The 20,648-nt window shown below is 52.1% G+C and overlaps 1 protein-coding gene and 1 long non-coding RNA gene across 3 annotated transcripts in view; one reads left to right on the forward strand and one right to left on the reverse strand.

Moving 5' to 3' along the window:
• Positions 1 to 605: 605 nt before the first annotated feature.
• On the reverse strand, positions 606 to 8,246 carry LOC126963898 (uncharacterized). The gene is made up of 2 exons (XR_007729252.1): positions 7,349 to 8,246; positions 606 to 5,027 (listed from the first exon to the last, which is right to left on the reverse strand). It is a non-coding gene; the product is annotated as an uncharacterized LOC126963898 (long non-coding RNA).
• Positions 8,247 to 8,303: 57 nt separating this feature from the next.
• The window catches only part of ADA (adenosine deaminase), a 32,423-nt gene continuing 20,078 nt past the window's right edge, over positions 8,304 to 20,648 (forward strand). Inside the window, exon 1 of one of the 2 annotated variants that reach the window (XM_050806546.1) lies at positions 8,304 to 8,460. In XM_050806546.1, coding sequence (XP_050662503.1) covers positions 8,428 to 8,460 — 33 coding nt within the window. In that variant the 5' untranslated portion in view covers positions 8,304 to 8,427. The remainder of the gene's footprint in view (positions 8,461 to 20,648) is intronic. The other variant, XM_050806547.1, reaches the window with a different exon arrangement.

Raw genomic sequence — 20,648 nt, forward strand, 5'->3', positions numbered from 1 at the left:
CTCTCTCATCTTCCACCATGGCATGACGCAGCAAAAAGCCCTTGAAAGATGCCAGCACCTTGATATTGGGTTTCCCAGCCTCCAGAACCATGGGCCAATACATTTCTGTTCCATAAAAATTACCCAGTTTCAGGTGTTCTGCTATAGCAGCACAAAATGAACTAACACAATGTTGGCACAAGACTCAGTGCTGGGCCTGGCATACAACAGGTCCTTGGTAAGTTGTCAGTATGATTACACTCAGGCCTCTTTCTATCTTGCTCTCTTATTTTCTTCTGGTCAGAAAGAGGCTCAAAGACATATGGTATGGACAGCAGAATCTGGCTTCCTGCTAACACTCTTTCCACCTACCCATACACCCTCCTCACCTACCAGGCTATTTGATGTGGCAGAAATGACCACCCTTCCAGTATCTACTATCCTCTTCTTCCCCCCTCCACTGCGTCCTGCACTGCCGAAATGGAGTTTCGCACTGTCACCCAGGCTGGAATGCAGTGGTGCGATCTTGGCTCACTGCAACCTCTGCCTCCCAGGTTCGAGCAATTCTCCTGACTCAGCCTCCCAAGCAGCTGCGATTACAGGTATATACCCCTGTGCCTGGCTAATTTTTGTGTTTTTAGTAGAGACAGGGTTTCACCATGTTGGCCAGGCTGGTCTCGAACTCCTGACCTTGTGATCCGCCCATGTCGATCTCCTAAACTGATGGGATTACAGGCGTGAGCCACCGCACCACGCCTACTATCCTCTTCTTTAGTAACAGAATCTCCTTTTTTTTTTTTTAGCTGGGTACCTTGCTTTACAGCAAAAGAGATTTCCTAGCCTCCTTTGCAATTAGGTGTGACCATGTGACTATATAAGCAGAATTTGTTGAGAGAAAAACCAGGTATCTAGATCTTTAAAAGAGAGAAGCACCAGCTGCTGCTTCCCTTCCTCAGCCCTGCTCTCTTGACTGCAGATGTGAAGACCGGTGCTCCAGCAGCCATACTGCACAATGAGGATAGGGGCTGGATGCTAGGGATGGCAGAGCAGAGGGATGGAAGGAGCCATCTTCACAGAGTTGTCACATCAGTGGCATTGCCTGCCTCTGGTTTTTTAATCTGTTTTTACACAACAGAGAAATAAACTTCTGTCTTTTTTCAGCCATTATTATTTGGGGGTTTTCTGTTGTGTGCAACTGATCTTAATCCTGTCTGATAAATGTGAGTGAAAATGCAACCTCTCCCTTGTCCTATTTCTTACTCAGAGATCTTAGAAGATCAGAATCAGCAGGGACCTTGGCTGTGTGGGGCAAAATCTGGCCCACAGATGTTTTCTTTGGCTTGTACAAAGTTTTAAACATTAGGACACATTTGAATACAGTTTAAACATTAAAAGAGGAGTCACTGGCTTTTTTGGATGCTTGGAGGATCTGGCAACACTGGATTTATGTTTCAGCGCAGCAGCATCTTGATGAGGCATTTGCTCGTTCATTGCCATGATCCCCACCTCTCCTCTTGTGTGAGGATTCTCTTCTCCTCCTCCTATGAACGAGGCGTGTCTATGGTTTATTCTATTAATTAGTATGTATTGTTATCCCCACTACACAGATGAGAAAATCAAGGCTCAAAACAACTTTCCCAAAGCCACAGAGCTGTAAGTGGTGGAGCTGAGGCTCCTGATCATATACATTTGATCTTGATTTTTATTTATTTATTTGAGACAGAGTCTCCCTCTGTCGCCCAGGCTGGAGTGAAGTGGTGAGATCTTGGCTCACTGTAACCTCTGCCTCCCAAGTACACATGATTGTCCTGCCTCAACCTCCCAAGTAGCTGGTATTAGAGGCACGTGCCACCACACTTGGCTTTTTGTTTTGTTTTGTTGTGTTTTGTTTTAGTAGAGACAGGGTTTCACTATCTTGCCCAGGCTGGTTTTGAACTCCTGGTCTCAAGCGATCCACCCGCCTTGGCCTCCCAAAGTGCTGGATTACAGGCATGAGCCACTGCACCCAGCCCCGATCATCTGTGTTTGAGCTTGAAACTCTTTTTTTTTTTTTTAACTTTTTTCAAAATGTTTATATTCTATGTGGTTTTTTAAAAAAACTTAATTTTTTTTGTTTAGATTCTATGTATTTTTTAATATTTCAATTTATTTATTTATTTATTTATTTATTTTGAGACCGGGTTATGAGACTGGCTAATTTTTGTATTTTTGGTAGACAGGGCTTCACCATGTTGTTCTGGTCTTGAACTCCTGGGCTCAAGGTGTCCACCTGCCTTGACCTCCCAAAGTTCTGGGATTACAGGTATGAGCCACTGCACCTGGCCTGAGTTTGCAACTCTTGATTTCTCAACTCCTTGCTCAAAGTTTCACAGAGGAAGACACTAGAGCCCAGTGAAGTCTTGCTCTGTCGCCCAGACTGGAGTACAGTGGCTTGATCTCGGCTCACTGTAACCTCCGCCTTCCGGGTTCAAGTGATTCTTATGCCTCAGCCTCCCAAGTAGCTGGGATTACAGGTGCCTGCCACCAGGCCCAGCTAATTTTTGTATTTTTAGTAGAGACAGGGTTTCACCATGTTGGCCAGGCTGGTCTCGAACTCCTGACCTCAGGTGATCCGCCCGCCTCGGCTTCCCAAAGTCCTAGGATGACAGGCATGACCCACTGTGCCTGGCCTGGAATAGATCTTGAACTAGATTTTTCAGGATGGCTACATGAGAGGTAGAGAGACATTCTCAAACATACACAATCTCTGTTGTCTTCTCACAGGAGTGGCGTGCTGTGTGGATAATGAATGTTGGGGAAGGTGTCACTCTCCAGCCCCTCTGAAGCTTTCTGTAGTCGCTGGTCCACTCTGTATTGCTGTGAAGACGCTCAAGACCAGCCTGTATCACTCGGGGGCCTGGCAGGAACCAGATGCCATTCTCAAACTGAGTCATTGAAGAGGGTTTAATATGGGAGTTATTTACAAAGGTGTGGGCTGGTGTAGCTGCCCCTATGCCCTTGAAATCACCTCTACCTGGCAAGAGCTACTTACTGCCAAAAGAATCTCTCTCTCGTTGCTGCAAGTATTTTCTAGCCATGCGAGCAAGCTCAGACAGTTACGCTGAACAAACTAAGAGTGCCAGGAAGTTAATGTTCTGGAAGCATTGCCAGAGGGGAGGGGGCAGATAGATTCCTCAGCTTCCTCGCTGGGGACCTCAGTTGGGTTAAGCCTGTGACATATTTGTCATCTCCCAGAGTGCTGCCCAGGGATAGAGCTCCAGATGCTCAGTGTGGTGACCTGCCCGTGTCAGCTTCTTCCCCTTTCCTGTCTTGTTTCTGCAGCCACATCCTTCCCATGTTTCCTCTTCCCAAATAAACTACTTGCATTCAAATCTTTGTCTCAGGCTCTGCTTCTGGGGAAACCTGAACCTAGAGAGGAGAGTTTAAGGAAAGCAACAAAGGATGGCGTGGGACTCTGGGACTGGTAACAAAGGAAACCACTGCCTTTCAAGAAAACGGCAGGAGGCCGGGCACGGTGGCTCGTGCCTGTAACCCCAACACTTTGAGAGGCCAAGGCGGGTGGATGATTTGAGTTCAGGAGTTCGAGACCAGCCTGGCCAACATGGTGAAACCCCGTCTTTACTAAAAATACAAACATTAGCCGGGCGTGGTGGTGGGTGCCTGTAATCCCAATTACTCCAGAGGTGGAGGCATGAGAATTGCTTGAACCCGGGAGGTGGAGATTGCAGTGAGCTGAGTTTGCACCACTGCACTCCAGCCTGGGCGACAGGTGAGACTCTGTCTCAAAAATCAATCAATCAGTAAATAAATAAATAGGCAAGAAGGAACCTGGAGAGGGGAGGGTACGGAGAGGAGGGCCAGGAGGACTGTCCGGAGCTGTGGCCTTGGTAGAGAGACACAGTCAGCCCGGTGACTTTGCACTGAGGGAAAGGGGGAATGAAAATCCTGACCCCTCTGCTCTCACCTGCTGATCTCCTGCTGGTGCCCCCTGTTGACAAAACCCAATCAGAGCCAGAGAGCAGGAGAGCCCATTGGTGTCACCCACAGCGGTGTGGCTGCTGGAAACAGCAGCAGAGCAGCATGCAGAAGGGTGGAGAGTGCACCTGCAGTGGCAAACAGAAGAACTGCAGCACGCAGCCCAGCCCTTTAGATATGACCCATTTGGAAAGCAGAATTTTGATAGTCTAGGATCTGGGTAAAGGGTTTTCCAGGTGTCAGGATGGAAGCGACGAAGGTGCAGAGGCTGGAGGGTTGGGCCAGGTAGGAGCAAGCATTCCTGTTATCTACTGCTGTGTGATAATCTCCCCCTAAAACACAATGACTTAAAATGACATCCATTTTGGCCAGGCGCGGTGGCTCACGCCTGTAATCCCAGCACTTTGGGAGGCCAAGGCGGGTGGATCACGAGGTCAGGAGATCGAGACCATCCTGGCTAACACGGTGAAACCCCGTCTCTATTAAAAATACAAAAAATTAGCCGGGCGTGGTGGCAGGCACCAGCTACTCGGGAGGCTGAGGCAGGAGAATGGTGTGAACCCAGGAGGCGGAGCTTGCAGTGAGCCGAGATCGCGCCACTGCACTCCAGCCTGGGCGACAGAGTGAGACTCCGTCTCAAAAAAAAAAAAAAAAAAAGACATCCATTTCATTACATATCTCAATACTGTAGGTCAGGAATTTGGGCTGGGCTTACTTGGGTAATTCTTCTGTCCCACATGGCATTGACCGAAGCCTGGTTTTCAGTGGGCAGCTGGGCTGGATGGCCCACCACAGCTTCACTAACATGATTGCTGTCTTGGTAGGGATGGTGGAAGCCTGGGCTCAGCGGGACTGCCAACTGGAATGGCCATATGTGGACTCTCTTAGCATGATGGTCTCTTCTAGAAGCTTGGGTTCCCAGAGAGAATGTTGAAGAGGCCCTAAAGGACACCACAAAGCTTCTTAATGACCAAGGCTCGGAAATCCAGGAAGCTTGCTCCCATCATGCTCTATCACTCCAATGAGTCACTCAGGCCAGCGCAGGTCCAAGAGGAGGAAACCTAGACTCCATCCTGCAATGTGAAGAATTGCAAATAATTTGTGGTCACCCTTAAGCAACCAGCAACTCATCTAGATTGACTGGCATTTCAGCAATGTGGTGGGAAGTGGTGGGACTGATGTTGAAGAGGGACTTGAATGTCATGAGAGGCTGGGGAGGTAATAAGGTGGGGAGTGAAGTTTCTCGAGTCAGATTCAAATTTACACCCCAGTTTTGCCACTTACAACCCATGGGCCAAGCAGGCTGTCTCTCTATCTGAACCTCAGTGTCCTCATCTGTAAAATGAGGAGAATACCTTCTACATCTCAGAATGACTGTGAAGATGAAATGGGATGGTGCTTATAAAGTGCTTCCCAGTGTACCTGGCTCCAAACGTGTCTCAGTAAATGGCAGCCCCTATTATTGAACCTGAGTAACACAGAGAGCCAGGAAAGGATCTAACAAAAAACTCCCCTGGCTTTGACAATGTATGAAACCCACTGATGTTTGGCTTTGTGTCCTCACCCAAATCTCATTTAGTAGCTCCCATAATTCCTACATGTTGTGGGAGAGACTCGGTGGGAGATAACTGAATCATGGGGGATGGTCTTTCCCATGTTGTTCTTGTGATAGTAAATAAGTCTCAGAAGATCTGATGGTTTTAAAAATGGGAGTTTCTCTGCAGGAGCTCTCTTTGCCTGCTGCCATCCATGTAAGATGTGACTTGTTCCTCCTTTGCCTTCCATCATGATTGTGAGGCCTCCCCAACCACTGTGGAACTGTAAGTCCATTAAAGCCTCTTTCTTTTGTAAACTACCCAGTCTCGGGTATGTCTTTTTTTTTTTTTTTTCCTTGAGATGGAGTTTTGCTCTCGTCACCTAGGTTGGAATGCAACCTCCACCGCAACCTCCACCTCCCAGGTTCAAGTGATTCTCCTGCCTTAGCCTCCTGAGTAGCTGGGATTACAGGCATATGCCACCATACCCAGCTAATTTTGTATTTTTATTTAGTAGAGATGGGGTTTCACCATGTTGGCCAGGCTGGTCTCGAACTCCCGACCTCAGGTGATCCTCCTGCCTTGGCCTCCCAAAGTCCTGGGATTACAGACATGCGCCACCACGCCTGGGCTCGGATATGTCTTTATCAGCAGCATGAAAATGGACTAATACAGCCACCCTCTCCCACACTCCCACATACAACCAAACCCCAAATCCAGCTGATTTTACACCCGAAATGCAGCCTGAATATGTTTCTCCACTTCCCCCACTGATATCACCATGCCCTACCCAGACCATGGCAGTTGCCTCCTTCCTGGTATCCCGTCCTCCCTCACCCCCGCCTGCCCCCTGTAATGCCCTCCCCTCACAGCAGGGAGCCCAGGCTTCTCAAAGTGCCCTGTGGGTGCGAGCCACCTGGGGGGTCCTGTTTGTATAAAATACAGATTCCAGTTCAGTAGGTCTGGGATGGGGTCTGAAAGTCTGCATTTCTGGTCAGCTCCCAGGTGATGTGGGTGCTGATGACTCCTGGATCACACTTTCAGTAGCTGGAGAATATTTTTTTTCCAAATAAAAGGGTGATTCTGTCTCGACTCCACTTAAAACACTCCACTGACTTCCTAGCAATCCCACACCATCACTGGGTCCCACAGGCCGGGCAGGATTCAGCTCCCATCTGACCTTCTAGCCCCTTGCTCTCCACTCTCCCGTCCTCTCTTTCCCCCTTGTTTATGGTTTTGTTAATTTATTTATGATGAAATTAGATGAAGCTACCATCCACCCCAGTACTGGAACATTATCAATAACCTGTGTGTGGTCAGGCGTGGTGGCTCATGCCTGTAATCACGCCTTGGGAGGCCGAGGAGGGTGGATCACCTGAGATCAGGAGTTCGAGACCAGCCTGGCCAACATGGTGAAACCCCGTCTCTACTAAAAATACAAAAATTAGCAGGGCGAGGTGCCACGCGCTGAGACAGAGAACTGCTTAAAAGCCGGGAGGCGGAGGTTGCAGTGAGCCGAGATTTCGCCACTGCACTCCAGCCTAGGCGACAGAGCAAGACTCCATCTCAAAAAATAAAAAACAAACAAACAAAACAAAACAAAATAAATTAGCCAGGCGTGGTGGTGGGCTACTGGGGAGGCTGAGACTGGAAAATCGCTTGAAACGGTGGGAGGATGGGAGTGTGGGGGATGTGGGGGGTGGGGGGAGGGGGGCCAGAGGGGCGGAGGTTGCAGTGAGCCCAGATCGCGCCACTTCACTGCAGCCTCCGCGAAAGAGCGAAACTCCTTCTCAATCAATCAATCAATCAATCAAACAATCAATCAGCTGTACCCGGGTGTTCTTTCCCTCCGTCCTTACCTCCTCCCAGCTCCTTCCCATTCACGTGAGATAACCACTCTTCTCCAGTACCTATGCTCATTTTTCCCTTGCTTTAAATTTCTTTCCACCGGTGCATGCGTCTAAACACACACACTTTTGGTTTTGCTTTTACACATTCTAAAAGTTGCACCGTTGTATTCAGTTTTCTGCAACTTAGTTTTTTCACTCAACGTTGTTTCTGAGGCATTGCTTCTGTTGTTATCTGGCTGAAGTTCATTCCGTTTCACTGCTGTCTAACGTTTCATGGTGTGAATATTCCAGTTTATTTGCCCACTCGCCCATGGAGGGGCATTTAGGGGTGTTTCCAATGCTCCTGTTATTCGGAACAGCGCGGTGTGAACATTCTGCACAGGTCTCTGGCTGCGCCTGGGCGGGTTTCTTAAAGGTGAATGCCCAGGAGGGGACTGTCTGTGTTCTCCCACCCTTCGGGCTCCAGCTTTCCTCGCCTCCTTTCACTCCCAGCTCCCTGGAGTCTCTCACGTAGAATGTTCTCTCCACCCCTGGTGAATTCCTGCAGGTTCTGCAGGCCAAGGCTGGCCCCCCTCGAAAGCTCCTTAACTATACAATTATGTCATGTGTTTCTGCGACGAGCGTCCGTCTCTCCGGTGGAAAGCACTCCCCTCGAGGTTTGCGATGCTCCCGGGGTCCCCGCTTCTAGCTCGGGCCTGGCTCACAGCAGCGCCCAGACTGCAGGGGGACCCTTGAAAGTTGCTGGAGGAGCCGGGGGGAAGGCAGCGCCCAGCGAGGCGGCTGGGGCTCGCGCCCACAGGTGGGTCCGGTCGGGCGCCGCGGCGCGGTAGTTTTCGGGTCGACGGGCGAGGACGCTGGGTCCTGAATTCCAGGAAACTCGGGACCCGGGCCAGCGGACGGGGCTGGGGCTCCGGCGAGAGGGCGGGCCCGGGGAACGGCGCGGGGCGGGGTAGGAGGCGGGGCGGGGTAGGAGGCGGGGCCCAGCCCCGTTAAGAGCGTGGCCGGCCACGGCCACCGCGGGCCACCGAGCCGGCAGAGACCCACCGAGCGTCGGCGGAGGGAGCAGCGCCGGGGCGCACGCGGGCACCATGACCCAGACGCCCGCCTTCGACAAGCCCAAAGTGAGAGTGCGCGGGGGCTCTGGGGCCGGGGGACCAGCGCCTGGGCTGCCCGAGGGGCTTAACGGGGCCCAGCCCGGGGCGTCCGAACCCCGGGAACGAACGGGGGCTCCTGCAGGCGCGTTCTTCCTTCGGCTTAGGCTGTGGCTTGCTTGCGGGCTAATCAGGGACAATGGAAAAGAGAAGGTCCGGAACCCAGAGGCCTCCAGAGTCTGCTTCTGCCCCTGACTTGACCCCTCTGGGTCTCAGTTTCGCTGTCTGTCAAGTGGGCATCCTAGCACTGTTGAGCGCTGTGTGGGCCTGGGCAGGGGCTTGAGGTCTCTGAAGCTCAGCTGTATGATCGGGCCCGATGTCTACGCCGGATAGGCACCTAGTGCTGTGCCCGGTGCCTACTGAGTGCTCAGTGAATGGAAGCAGCTTTGTACGCCAGCATTATGGTGGTGGGCGCCAAGGAGCCCGGGTTTGTGGATGCGTCCCGGGGAAGAACCGTGAGCCCTGCCAGAAAGGGGAGGGAGGGGAGCAAGGCACCCCCTTACCCCCGCGGGAAGAACAGGAGCTAGGTAGGCCCTGGGTTTGGGGCCCTAGCAGGGTTCACTCGAGGGCAAGCCATGGCCACTGGCCCCAGGGGAGAATCCTCTTGTCTCTCCGCCCACCAGCTGTGGCGTCTTGGGCCTGGTGGGGTCAGGGAGGGTCCGGACCCCCTTGGCCTGTCTCAGAGTCCGAGAGGAGGGGCCAGGAGTCTGCCAAGCAGGGTGAATCAGCCAGTAGGGTGTGAGAGTGGGGGGTTGGGGTAGGAGTCAGCTGCAATCAGCCTCAACTTACCCTTCTTAGAAACAGGTGTGAGTGGCCCCACAGGTTGGCTCAGGCCTGTAATCCCAGTGCTTTGGGAGGCTGAGGCGGGAGGATCACTTGAGTCCAGGAGTTTGAGACTAGCCTGGGCAACATAACTAGACTCCATCTCTCCAAAAAATAAAAAAAGTTAAGGGAGGTGGGTGTGGTGGTGCACTCCCCTAGTCCCAGCTACTCAGGAGGCTGAGGCAGGAGGATTGTTTGAGCCCAGGAGGTCGAGGCTGCAGTGAGCTGTGATGGTGCTACTGCACTCCAGCCTGGGAGACAGAGCGAGACCCTGTCTCAAAAAAAAAAAAAAAAAAAAAAAAAAGAAATAGGTGTGAATGATGATGACAGATATCACAAACGTGCCGTTGAGAATCCAGTGAGTGTGCATGTGTTAGTGTGAGGGAGACAGGCTGTGGGTGGGAGAGCCCACCTACCTTCTTCGGAGGGTGGGGCCCGGCCCCCACTACTGATGCCCCCAGCCCAGGGAAAATGCTCAGCTACTCCCCATCAGAAGCTGGGAGCACTGAGGTGCTGTACAAGCCCTCCTACCCCCACCCCTGCCTCCTTCACATCTTACTGGAGCCAGGTGGCCCATGATTGGCACCTCTCCTTTTCAGTCTTTTTGTTAAATGCTCTGGGCTCCCTCTGCCCTTGGGCTGGGGACCCACTGTCCCCTGATGTGAATCCTATGGCAGTAGCAAAGCTCCTTGATTGGCCCGGCACGGTGGCTCAGGCCTGTAATCCCAGCACTTTGGGAGGCGGAGGTGGGCGGATCACAAGGTCGGGAGATGGAGGCCATCCTGGCTAACACGGTGAAACCCTGTCTCTACTAAAAATACAAAAAATTAGCCGGGCATGGTGGCGGGCGCCTGTAGTCCCAGCTTTGCGGGAGGCTGAGGCAGGAGAATGGCGTGAACCCGAGAGGTGGAGCTTGCAGTAAGCCGAGATCGCGCCACTGCACTCCAGCCAGGGCAACAGAGCGAGACTCCGTCTCAAAAAAAAAAAACAAAACTCCTCGATTGCGAATGTGTTGGGAGTTATGGAGACAAACAGCAGGGCCCACTTCTAGAGAACTTGTTGCAGACACCCACTGGATCCTTGCAGTTCTTCTGTAACAGCCCATCAAGGGAGGGGCTCATATTATTATCCCCATTTTTTTGGCCTTGCCCAGTCCTCCCATCTGATTCAAGCTGGCAGATCATTTTCCCTGTTGGGACCTCAGTGTCCACATCGGGAGGATGGGACATCAGCTGCTTATGTGGGTGTCCTGTGTCCTGAGTCCCAAGGCCACAAAGTGATGCTTGAGAGTGAAGGTAGACTGTTACCTGCCATGTGTTTGAGGCGTGACAAATCTTATATGATTGTGAGGAGGAACTTGCCTGAGCTGGCAAGAGAAGTGGGAAGGAGTGTGAATCCCAGAGCCACTATGACCAGAGCCAGCTCCCTGCCCTCTCGTGGGTGGGACAGATGATAGTTATAATTATTAGCATTACTAGCTGCAGCTTATGGAGTGTTGATGTTCCTGTGCCAGGCACCGTTCTAAACACATTATCTGCATTTTTCATTTAATCCAGGCACGGAAAGGTTAACTAGGCCCAAGATCACACAGCTAGGAAATGTCCAGTCTGGGGTTTGAGTCCAAGGGAGGCTGGCTTCGTAATCCCATGCCCCTAACCATCTTTCCTAAACTACCTCTGCAGAAGCCTTTGGGGATAGAGGTGCCAGTGCCCCAGGTGCAAACCTCCTGAGACAGGAGCCTTTGCTGTGTCCTTCATACCTGCCACCAGCTGAGGCCTGGGACCTGGTCAGCTAGAAGAAAGCAGAGCAGGGCAGTGCTTTTCAGACTTAACTCAGATGGCCTGACTTTTAATGTTCACACTGTGATTCTGTGTGGGTCGGGGTGGGGCCTGTGATGCTGCACTGCTGACCAGCTCCCGGGAAATGCTAACGTCACCGATCCAGGAACACACTTTGCATAGCAAGGCCCTAGGCAGCTGCCTTCTGTTGTGCGGGACCCCTATTGACTCCAGTGGAGATAGCACCAGGTTCAAGGGGCTACCTTCTTTGGAAGAGGTAGCAAACAAGATATGGGGTTTTACTGGGGGCTTACATACAGGGAAGAGAGTCCAGTGGTGGCAGGCTTGAGCAGAAGAACCGCAACCACTTGCAGAAGCATGCAGTTTATATAGCATTTTCATTTAACACCTTCCCCCAACCACCTGCACCTAGTAACCTTCATTTAACCCAAAACAAAGGGCCTCGGTCTCTATACCCCTCTATGGTCAGTGTCCCGTGGGAATGCGGTGGGGCTCAGATGTTCCTCATAGATAAGGAATGGATCTCCAGGTTGGCCACTCCTGGATTCCTTCACTCGGAACTCTAAACACACATTCAAGTGTGCCTGCCACGCAGGGTCATTGTCAGGGAATGCCCAAGTCAAGTTTTCCCTGTCAGGTGTGTGAACACCTGCTGGGCACTGGAGGAAGTGGAAAGGGAGGCTGGAGGGGTGGCCCTTATCAGCCTGTGTTCACAGGTGGCACCAGGCACTCAGGCATTCTGCATCCTGGAGGCCAATGCCGATCACATGCCTGTTGTTATAATAATCAGAACAATGGCTATCCTTGAAGTAGTCCTGGGTACCAGGAGCCTTCAGTGACTTCTCTTTTTTTGAGCCAGAGTCTCACTCTGTCGCCCGAGCTGGAGTGCAGTGGCACGATTTTGGCTCACTGCCACCTCTGCCTCCTGGGTTCATGCGATCCTCCTGCCTCAGCCTCCCGAGTAGCTGGGACTACAGGCTTGCGCCAGAGTCTCACTCTGTTGCTCAGGCTGGAGTGCAGTGGTGTGATCTTGGCTTACTACAACCTCTGCCTCCCGAGTTCAAGCGATTCTCCTGCCTCAGCCTCCGGAATAGCTGGGATTACAGGCGTCAGCCACCACGCCTGGCTAATTTTTGTATTTTTAGTAGACACAGGGTTTCACTATGTTGGTCAGGCTGGTCTCGAACTCCTCACCTCAGGTGATCCTCCTGCCTCGGCCTCCCAAAGTGCTGAGATTACAGGTGTGAGCCACTGTGCCCAGTCAGTAACTTTTATCTCACGGAATCCTCTGAATGACTTGACAAGGCATAGGTCTTCATCCCCATTTACAGATGAAGAAACTGAGGCTTAGAGAGTGGAGGGACTTGCCAGGGCTACACAAAATCTGAGAGCTTTGAAGCTATAGACTGGCGAGTGAACTGGTATGGGCTGGGACAGCAGTTTCTTTTCTTTTTTTTTAGACAGAGTTTCGCTCTTGTTGCCCAGGCTGGAGTGCAGTGGCACGATCTCAGCTCACCACAACCTTCCCCTCCCGGGTTCAAGCGATTCTCCTGCCTCAGCCTCCCAAGTAGCTGGAATTACAGGCAGGCACCACCATGCCCAGCTAATTTTTTTTATTTTTAGTAGAGACAGGGTTTCTCCTTGTTGGCCAGGCTGGTCTAGAACTCCCAACCTCAGGTGATCCACCCACCTCAGCCTCCCAAAGTGCTGGGATTACAGGCGTGAGCCACCGCACCCGGCCAAGGGACAGCAATTTCTAAACTGTCCCTTGTCTGATGCAGAGGGGAATCGGGACTAAATCAGCAATGTCCCTTTTCTGTCTCATATTTGAATGTCTACTCTGCACGAGGCGCTGTCCTGCTTTGCATACAGTGACTCATTTAATGTTTTCCTCTGAGGAAAGTCCTGTACTATTATTAACTTCACTTATCGAGGAGGAAACTGAGACTCAGAGAGGGGAGGGAAATTGCCAGAGTCACACAGCTGGCAAGCAGCAGAGCTAGACTTGAACCCAGATCTGCCTGCACTGAAGCAGAAGCTGTTCATTGCTTTGCTCATTTGCCACTCCCACTTTATGCAGAAAAAGGTGGGGCCGTGTTGGGGGAAGAGTTAGAATCAGGGTGGCAGTGTGGGCCAGTGCGTTAGCCCCGGGCTTCAGATGTACTGGGGCTGAATTCCTGCCTTGCTGCATAGCAGCTAGGGTACCTCAGGGAGACACCTGCTGAACCTCAGCTTCCCCCTCTATAAAATGGGATGACAAAACCATGATCTTGGGGTTCTTGGGGAAACTGACGTGCTGACTGGTTTTTGCACGGTGCCTGGCTGGTACCAGCAGGCCCTCAGGGGTGGGTTTCCTTCCTGGGGACTGGAGTAGGGGCTGCGGCAGACCCTGAGAGGCCTCCCCAGCTGCAGTCTCCCTCCTTTTTTCTTCCTGACACAAAACCCACCAGCTGCACTTCTTTTCGGGCTTGCAGGGGTTTTCAGTTACCAGAGCCACCTGTTAAAACACAAATGTCGCTAGGAAGAGCCTGCCTTACCCATTTTGACTAACGTGGCAGTTGGTGGGGGAAGGGAACAGAGGAGGCTGAGTTTCATTGAAGCCTTTTGCTTCAGAGGAGGAAGGGAGGAGCAGAGAGGGGAAGTGGTCTGTGGTCACACAGGGAAGCAGGGGAGGCCAGACAGCTTCCCAATCCTGCATTCAACCTCAGGGTGGGCTTGGCCTGGGTGGCTGGGGGCCCTGTGATTCAGGAGAGACTTGTCCGCCTGCTCGGGTGTCTTGAAGGGGTCCCTATGGGACCCCCTGGGGCGGAGCACGGTAGTAGGACCGTGGTCTGGCTGTGGGTGGTGGAGAGGAGCAGGCTGTGGGGCAGAGTGAGGTTGGAATCTGTATTTACCCAAGGTGTTGGGGGTAGGCTTGGCCTCGGCCCTTAGTGTTCTCAGGCCCCAGAGCAGTTGTTGAGGATAACCTCTGCACGCCTAGTGACCACGGAGCTAGAACAGCAAGGAATTTGAACTTGGACACCAACTGGGGTCAGGCTGTCTGGGTCTGAGTCCTGATTTCCCACTTTCCAACTAGAGGAGCTTGAATGAGTCATTTAACTTCATGGTGCCTCAGTTTCCCCTCTCTAAAATGAGAATTATACCCATACCCACCTCTCAAACACCAAGTGCAGGCCTGGCTCCGAGCAGGTGCGGCAGCAATGGCTGCCATTGGTCAGCACCACCATGGTTGGTAATGGTCCTGCTTAGACTTTTGAGACAGAGTCTCACTCTGTCGCCCAGGCTGGAGCGCAGTGGTGCGATCTTGGCTCACTACAACCTCTGCCCCCTGGGGCTCAAGTGATTCTTCTGCCTCAGTCTCCCAAGTAGTTGGGATTACAGGTTTGCGCCACCATGCCTGGCTAATTTTTGTGTTTTTAGTAGAGACAGGGTTTCACCATGTTGTCCATAACAATGGCTGTCCTTGAAGTAGTCCTGGGTACCAGGTGCCTTCAGTTACTTCTTTTTTTTTTTTTTTTTTGAGCCGAAGTCTCACTCTGTCACCCAAGCTGCAGTGCAGTGGCACGATTTTGGCTCACTGCAACCTCTGCCTCCTGGGTTCATGCCATCCTCCTGCCTCAGCCTCCCGAGTAGCTGGGACTTGGGATCCACTTCCCCTTGCTGGTCCTCCCTTCCACCTCTGTGAAGAGGAGGTCTCGAACTCCTGGCCTCAAGTGATCTACCCACCTCAGCCTCCTAAAGTGCTGGTATTAACAAGAGTGAGCCACCGCGCCTGGCCCCTGTTCAGATGTTAGCATAAGTGACCCAGCACCTTGCTATGTGGCATGAAGGGAGCGTGCTGCTGTTAAGACCTCTGGGTTTAGAGTCAAATAGCTTCGTGGCTGTGGTGTGTATTAGACTTTCTAACTCAAGGTCCTCCCACTCTCTGAGCCTCAGTCTTGTTGCCTTTAAAACGTGTATAGGTGTGCTGAGTCCCTATGCTGTGGCTCCACAGGAATTTCCCCAGGTGGAAGGCACACCTTGCCTTCTGTGAAGCCTCTGAGCAGCAGAGCTGTGAGGCCTCAAGTCAGCAGGAGACACTGCGGGGACTGCTGAGTCCCTTCCACTGTGTACCTCGGAGCTGGTGGAGCCTAGATGAGGCTGAGCACAGAGGGCTTCCTGGAGGAGGTGGAGCTGAAACAGTTTATCAGCCCAGGGCTGCTCTGTCTCCTGGCCTCACACTAAAAGTCAGCTGAGAGGCCACAGTGGCATAAATCACTGACCTTGGCACTGCCCAGCTCATCACCAAAAGCAGGGCTAGAGAGGGAGGGGACGTTCGGCTGGCAGTGGGCACCAGTGGCTCATCTGGGTTCTGGCCATGGTGCTCAGGTTCTGTGAGCTGACCGGGCAGCCCTGGCTCCTTTGCCCCTGTGTGGGTACTGCCAGCTCCCATGGGGGCAGGTCAGCCCCTTCCTTGTTGCAGGGAGAGCACCCAGCATTGCTGACATGGGACAGGGAGACGAGGAAATACGGCGTGGTCATTGAACATAGAGAGCAGTTGATGCTGTGCGAGGTGCTGTCGTAGGCACTGAGGACACGGCATGATGACACAGACAAGGTGCTCCGTCTCAGCAAATGGCTCATGAGTGAGACAGACATGTTACATACATGAACCCAAAAAGTCAGATGAAAACAAAACAGAGCAATGTGTTTGGGAGGCAAAGCCAGCTGCTGGGGGGCGAGCAGGGCCGTCTACCTCCCAGGCAAACCCAGTCAGCTTTGTTCTCCCTGGCGAGCCTTGGGCCAGCTCATCTGACTGGGTTTGCCTTGGAGGTAGACGGCCCTACTCGCCCTCCAGCAGCTGGGAACATGGAAACATGAGTCAGATCTGGGAGTATCTGGCCCAGAAGTCCAAGACCTGGGTCCTCATGGTAGCTCTGCTGCCGACACACTGAGTGACCTTGGGTGAGCGAACCCACCGCCCTGGGCCTCTCTGGCAGGCATCTCTTGAGAGCAGAGACTTAGTGCATTTCCCCAGGGCCTCCACAGTGCCTGGCACATAGTGGGGCTTAGTAAATATTTGTTGGTAACTGAGGATGCTTCCTGTTCACATCAGCGCTGGGAGGATTTCCTGCTGTGGGGACTGTTACTGGGCTGGCTGTAAGTCAGCCTTGCAGAGAGCAAAGGCAGTGGGAGGGGCGTGGGATTCCCCTCTGGAGAGGTCAGGAGTGCCAGGGAGGGGGTGTGGCCTGTGGGCAGGGCTTGGGAATAGAGGCAGAGGGACTTGAGTTCCGCCCTAGTTCCACCACCATCAATTCGTGTAACCCTGGACGGGCCACTAAACTTCTCTGGGCTTAGCCTGGCAAGTCCACTTCCCCATCTGTAACAGGGGCCGATATGTACATTGCCTAGGGATTAAGATTAAATGAGATAAAGGGTCTGAAAACAGTAGGTAGTTGCTTTATCATTATTATTATTTCTGTATTATTGATGTCTGAGGCTGGGCCCACAGAGGCAGTACAGTACAGTGGTTAGGAGCTCAAGAATCAGACTAGGGTTCAAATTCTGACTCCATCACTGACTGTTTTGGGGGTACTTCTTTGAACCTCAGTTTCTTCATCAGTAAAATGGGAGTGAAGTCGCTACCTTGCTGGTTGTAAGGATGAAATAAGATAATGCATGTAGACGGTCTAGCACATAGTAGATACTCAAAAGTTCGAGGCCACTGCTGACCCTTTTCCCTGAAAGGGGACACGAGAGCGGGGTCCCCACCCCATTGTCATTGTCATCTGGAATTGGCTGACAGACTTCCCATGGTGTGTTGCAGTTTTCTAGAAAATTCAGTGAGAGGCCTGCCTGAGCTTGAGCCACCTGTGGAGGTAGCTTCCTGCCTCTGCTCCACTCCTGAAATGTGTCTGGGCCTCTTCTCAGGCAGCCCTGAGAAGGGATGAATGCTACTGGTCATGGTGGGCAGCTGGCTCTGCTTTGCCCCTTCCCGGAGGCGCTCCTGCCTCCTGCCCGGCTCCCTCAACCCCTTGCTTCTGCACCCCGGCACCGTCTGGCTCCTGCTCACTGAGCACCCACTGTCTCTGATGCTGCCTTGAGTACTTCCTGCATGTTATTCAAATCCCAATCAGATCTTCCCTCCCACAGTAGCTGGTCTTCTGTTCTGGCTTCCTGCCATCCTGTCCTCCACACGGCAGCCGGGAAAGGTTTTTTTTAAAGGGGACTCTCCGATTTAACACACTTGGGTGGAAAACCCTTTGCTTCGGGCTCTGCAGTCTCCCTGCCCCCTCTCCACTTTGCCCTGGCCTCATTTCTCACCACTAACCTCGCACTGCACTCTCGCCAACTCCCCGCCTGCTTCCTGATTCAGACACTAAGCACACGCAGCTCCCCTGCCTGGAGCCATTCTCCCTCTCCTTCCTTCTTTCTTCTCCCTGGTGAACTCCTCCTTTAAGTGATCTTTTCCCAACACACTTTCTACATTGCGCCCACCCCAGTGTGATTTTTCTTTATCTCATAGCACTTGGTTCTGCTGCTTAGCACAGTTTGCAAGGCTGAGTTGAGAAAGGTGTGTTTGCTCATTCTCAGGCAGGAGAGGCTACCTCGTGCTGCTGCAGTAACAAACAGCCCCCAGGTCTGAGGGGCCTGCAGCGACCCAGGTTCACCTTATACTGTTTGTCCCTCCAGGGCCTCCAGTGAGGTTTTGGCTCCTTGCGATCACTAAGGGCCCAGGCAGATGGGAAGACTCCACTCTGAACATTGCCAATTGTTGTGCCAGAGTAAAGCAGAGCTGGTTCTTGAATTGACATTTGAATACTTTCACCAGGCGGGGCAAGGCAGCTGATGCCTGTAATCCTAACACTTTTGGGAGGTCTAGGTGAGTGGATCACCTGAGGTCAGGAGTTCGAAACTAGCCTGGCCAACATGGTGAAACCCTGTCTCTACTAAAAGTACAGAAATTAGCCGGGTGTGGTAGTAGGCGCCTGTAATCCCAGCTTCTTGGGAGGCTGAGGCACGAGAATCCCTTGAACCTGGGAGGCAGAGGCTGCGGTGAGCTGAGATCTTGCCACTGCACTCCAGCCTGGGCAACAGAGCCAGACTCCATCTCAAAAAAAAAAAAAAAAAACAAGTAAAGAAACAAATAAATACTTTAGCCAGAAGTAGCCATGCAGACCGCCCCACCCACAAGGGCGCGTGACTACTGCCCCCATTCACTGCCTGATCTTCCTGTTCTCTGGGCTCCAAGGCCAGGCCTGGTTTGACCTTCTGACTTCCTCCTACCTTCCCAGTAACCTCATGCAACTCCTCTCACTCAGCCTCAATCATCCCCATGGATGTTTAAACTTATCCAAGACATCCCTGCCTTTAAAAAAGCCCGCCATTCTCTTGACCCTCATGCACGTCCTGCCCCCTCCAAGGCTTCTAGTTCCTTTAGGGGCAAAACTGTGAAAGAGTAGTCTAAACCTTCTTCCTCTTCTTACCTCCACTTCTTTCTTACCTTATTCCAGTGCGGATTTTACCCTCACTCAGGCCTCTAGAATGGTTCCTCTAGGGCAGTGGTTCCCAACCTTGACTACATATTTTTTTTGAAAATCCTCTGCCTGGGCCTGCCACCAAGGATTTTGCTTTAATTGACCTCAGATGGGGCTGAGGCCTTGGGAACTGGCCAGAACTTCCCATGCTCCTAACTTGCAGCCGAGGTTGAGAACTACTCATCCGAAGCCCCCAGTGCCTGCGCTTTTAGCCCGGGGAACATGTTTCTGCCCTTTCATCCTGTGACCTCCAGCAGGGCCTGACTATGTGAGTTTCCTGTGGCTGCCGTAACAAGTTGCTACACCTGGCTGGCTTCAACCAACAGAAACGTGTGCCCTTGTAGTTCTGGGGGCCAGAAGTCCAACATCAAGATATCATCAGAGCCACTTGCCCTCTGAAGGCTCTCGGGGGAGTCCATTCCTTGCCTCTTCCAGTTGCTGGCGGCTCCAGGCATTCCTCGGCTTGTGGCCGCATCATTCCAGTCTCTGCCTCTGAGGTCACATTGCTGCTTCCCCTTGTGTGTGTTTCTCTTAAAACTATTTGTTTCTCTCTTATAAGGATACATGTGATTGCATCTAGGTCCCAACCAGATAATCCAGGATAAACTCTTCCTGTCAAGACATTTAATAATCACACTTTGCCATATAAGGTTTTTTTTTTTTTTTTTTTGAGATGGAATTTTGCACTTTCACCCAGGCTGGAGTGAAGTGATGCAATCTCGACTCATTGCAACCTCTGCCCCCGGGTTCAAGCAATTCTCCTGCCTCAGCCTCCCAAGTAGCTGGGATTATAGGTACCTACCACCATGCCCAGCTAATTTTTATATTTTTAGTAGCTACCATGTTGGCCAGGCTGGTCTTGAATTCCTGACCTCAGGTGATCCACCCACCTTGGCCTCCCAAAGTGCTGGGATTACAGGCATGAGCCACTGTGCCTGGCCATAAGGTAATATTTTTTTGAGAGGGATTCTTGCTCTGTTGCCCATGCTGGAGTCCAGTGGCTCAATCTTGGCTCACTGCAACCTCCGCCTCCTGGGTTCAAATGATTCCGCCACCTCAGCCTCCCGAGTAGCTGGGACTACAGGTGTGCGCCACCATGACTGGCTAATTTTTGTATTTTTAATAGAGATGGGATTTCACCATGTTGGTCAGGCTGGTCTTGAACTCCTAACCTCAAGTGATCCACCCACCTTGGCCTCCCAAAGTGTTGGGATTACAGGCATGAGCCACCGTGCCCAACCCATATAAGGTAATAGTTACAGGTTCTGGGCATTAGGATTAGCATGTAGACAGCTTTGTGGGGGCCACCATTCAGCCCACTGTGCTAACCCTGTGAACCGCTGCTAACTTGACATCTGATGGCCCGGCCTTCTGCATACCACACACCCTCCCACCTCTCTGGCCACAGTACTGTAGGCTCAGCCTCCTCCGTAAAGCCACTAAGTGCTTGCGCTGGTCAAAGCTTCATCCTAGGCCTTTACCTTACCTCCCTTGATGTTCTCTCCCTAGGTGAGCTCCTTCAGGCCCACACCTTCTGTGCTCACCTACATTCCCACCCACATTCCCAGCGTGGGCTTCTCAGGGCAGCTCTAGACTCACATCCCATTGGCTTCCTCCATTTACCTTTGGATATCTCAAAGGCATCTCCAGTTGGCTGGACGCAGTGGTTCATACCTGTAATCCCAGCACTTTGGGAGGCTGAGGTGGGCAGATCACTTGAAGTCAGGAGTTCAAGATCAGCCTGGCCAATATGGTGAAACCCAGTCTCTACTAAAAATACAAAAATTAGCTGCACATGGTTGTGGGTGCCTGTAGTCCCAACTACTCGGGAGGCTGAGGCAGGAGAATCGCTTGAACCTGGGAGGTGGAGGCTACAATGAGCTGAGCTGGAGCCACTGCACTCCAGCCTAGGCAACAGAGCGAAACTCCATCTCAAAAAAAACAAAAAACAAAAGGCGTCTCCAGTTTAACATAACTAAGACCAAACCAATCATGCCTCCCTCCCCCGCATCCTCCCTCC

This window comes from Macaca thibetana, chromosome 10 (genome assembly GCF_024542745.1).
Source record: "Macaca thibetana thibetana isolate TM-01 chromosome 10, ASM2454274v1, whole genome shotgun sequence".
In the NCBI taxonomy this organism is placed as follows: Eukaryota; Metazoa; Chordata; class Mammalia; order Primates; family Cercopithecidae; genus Macaca; species Macaca thibetana.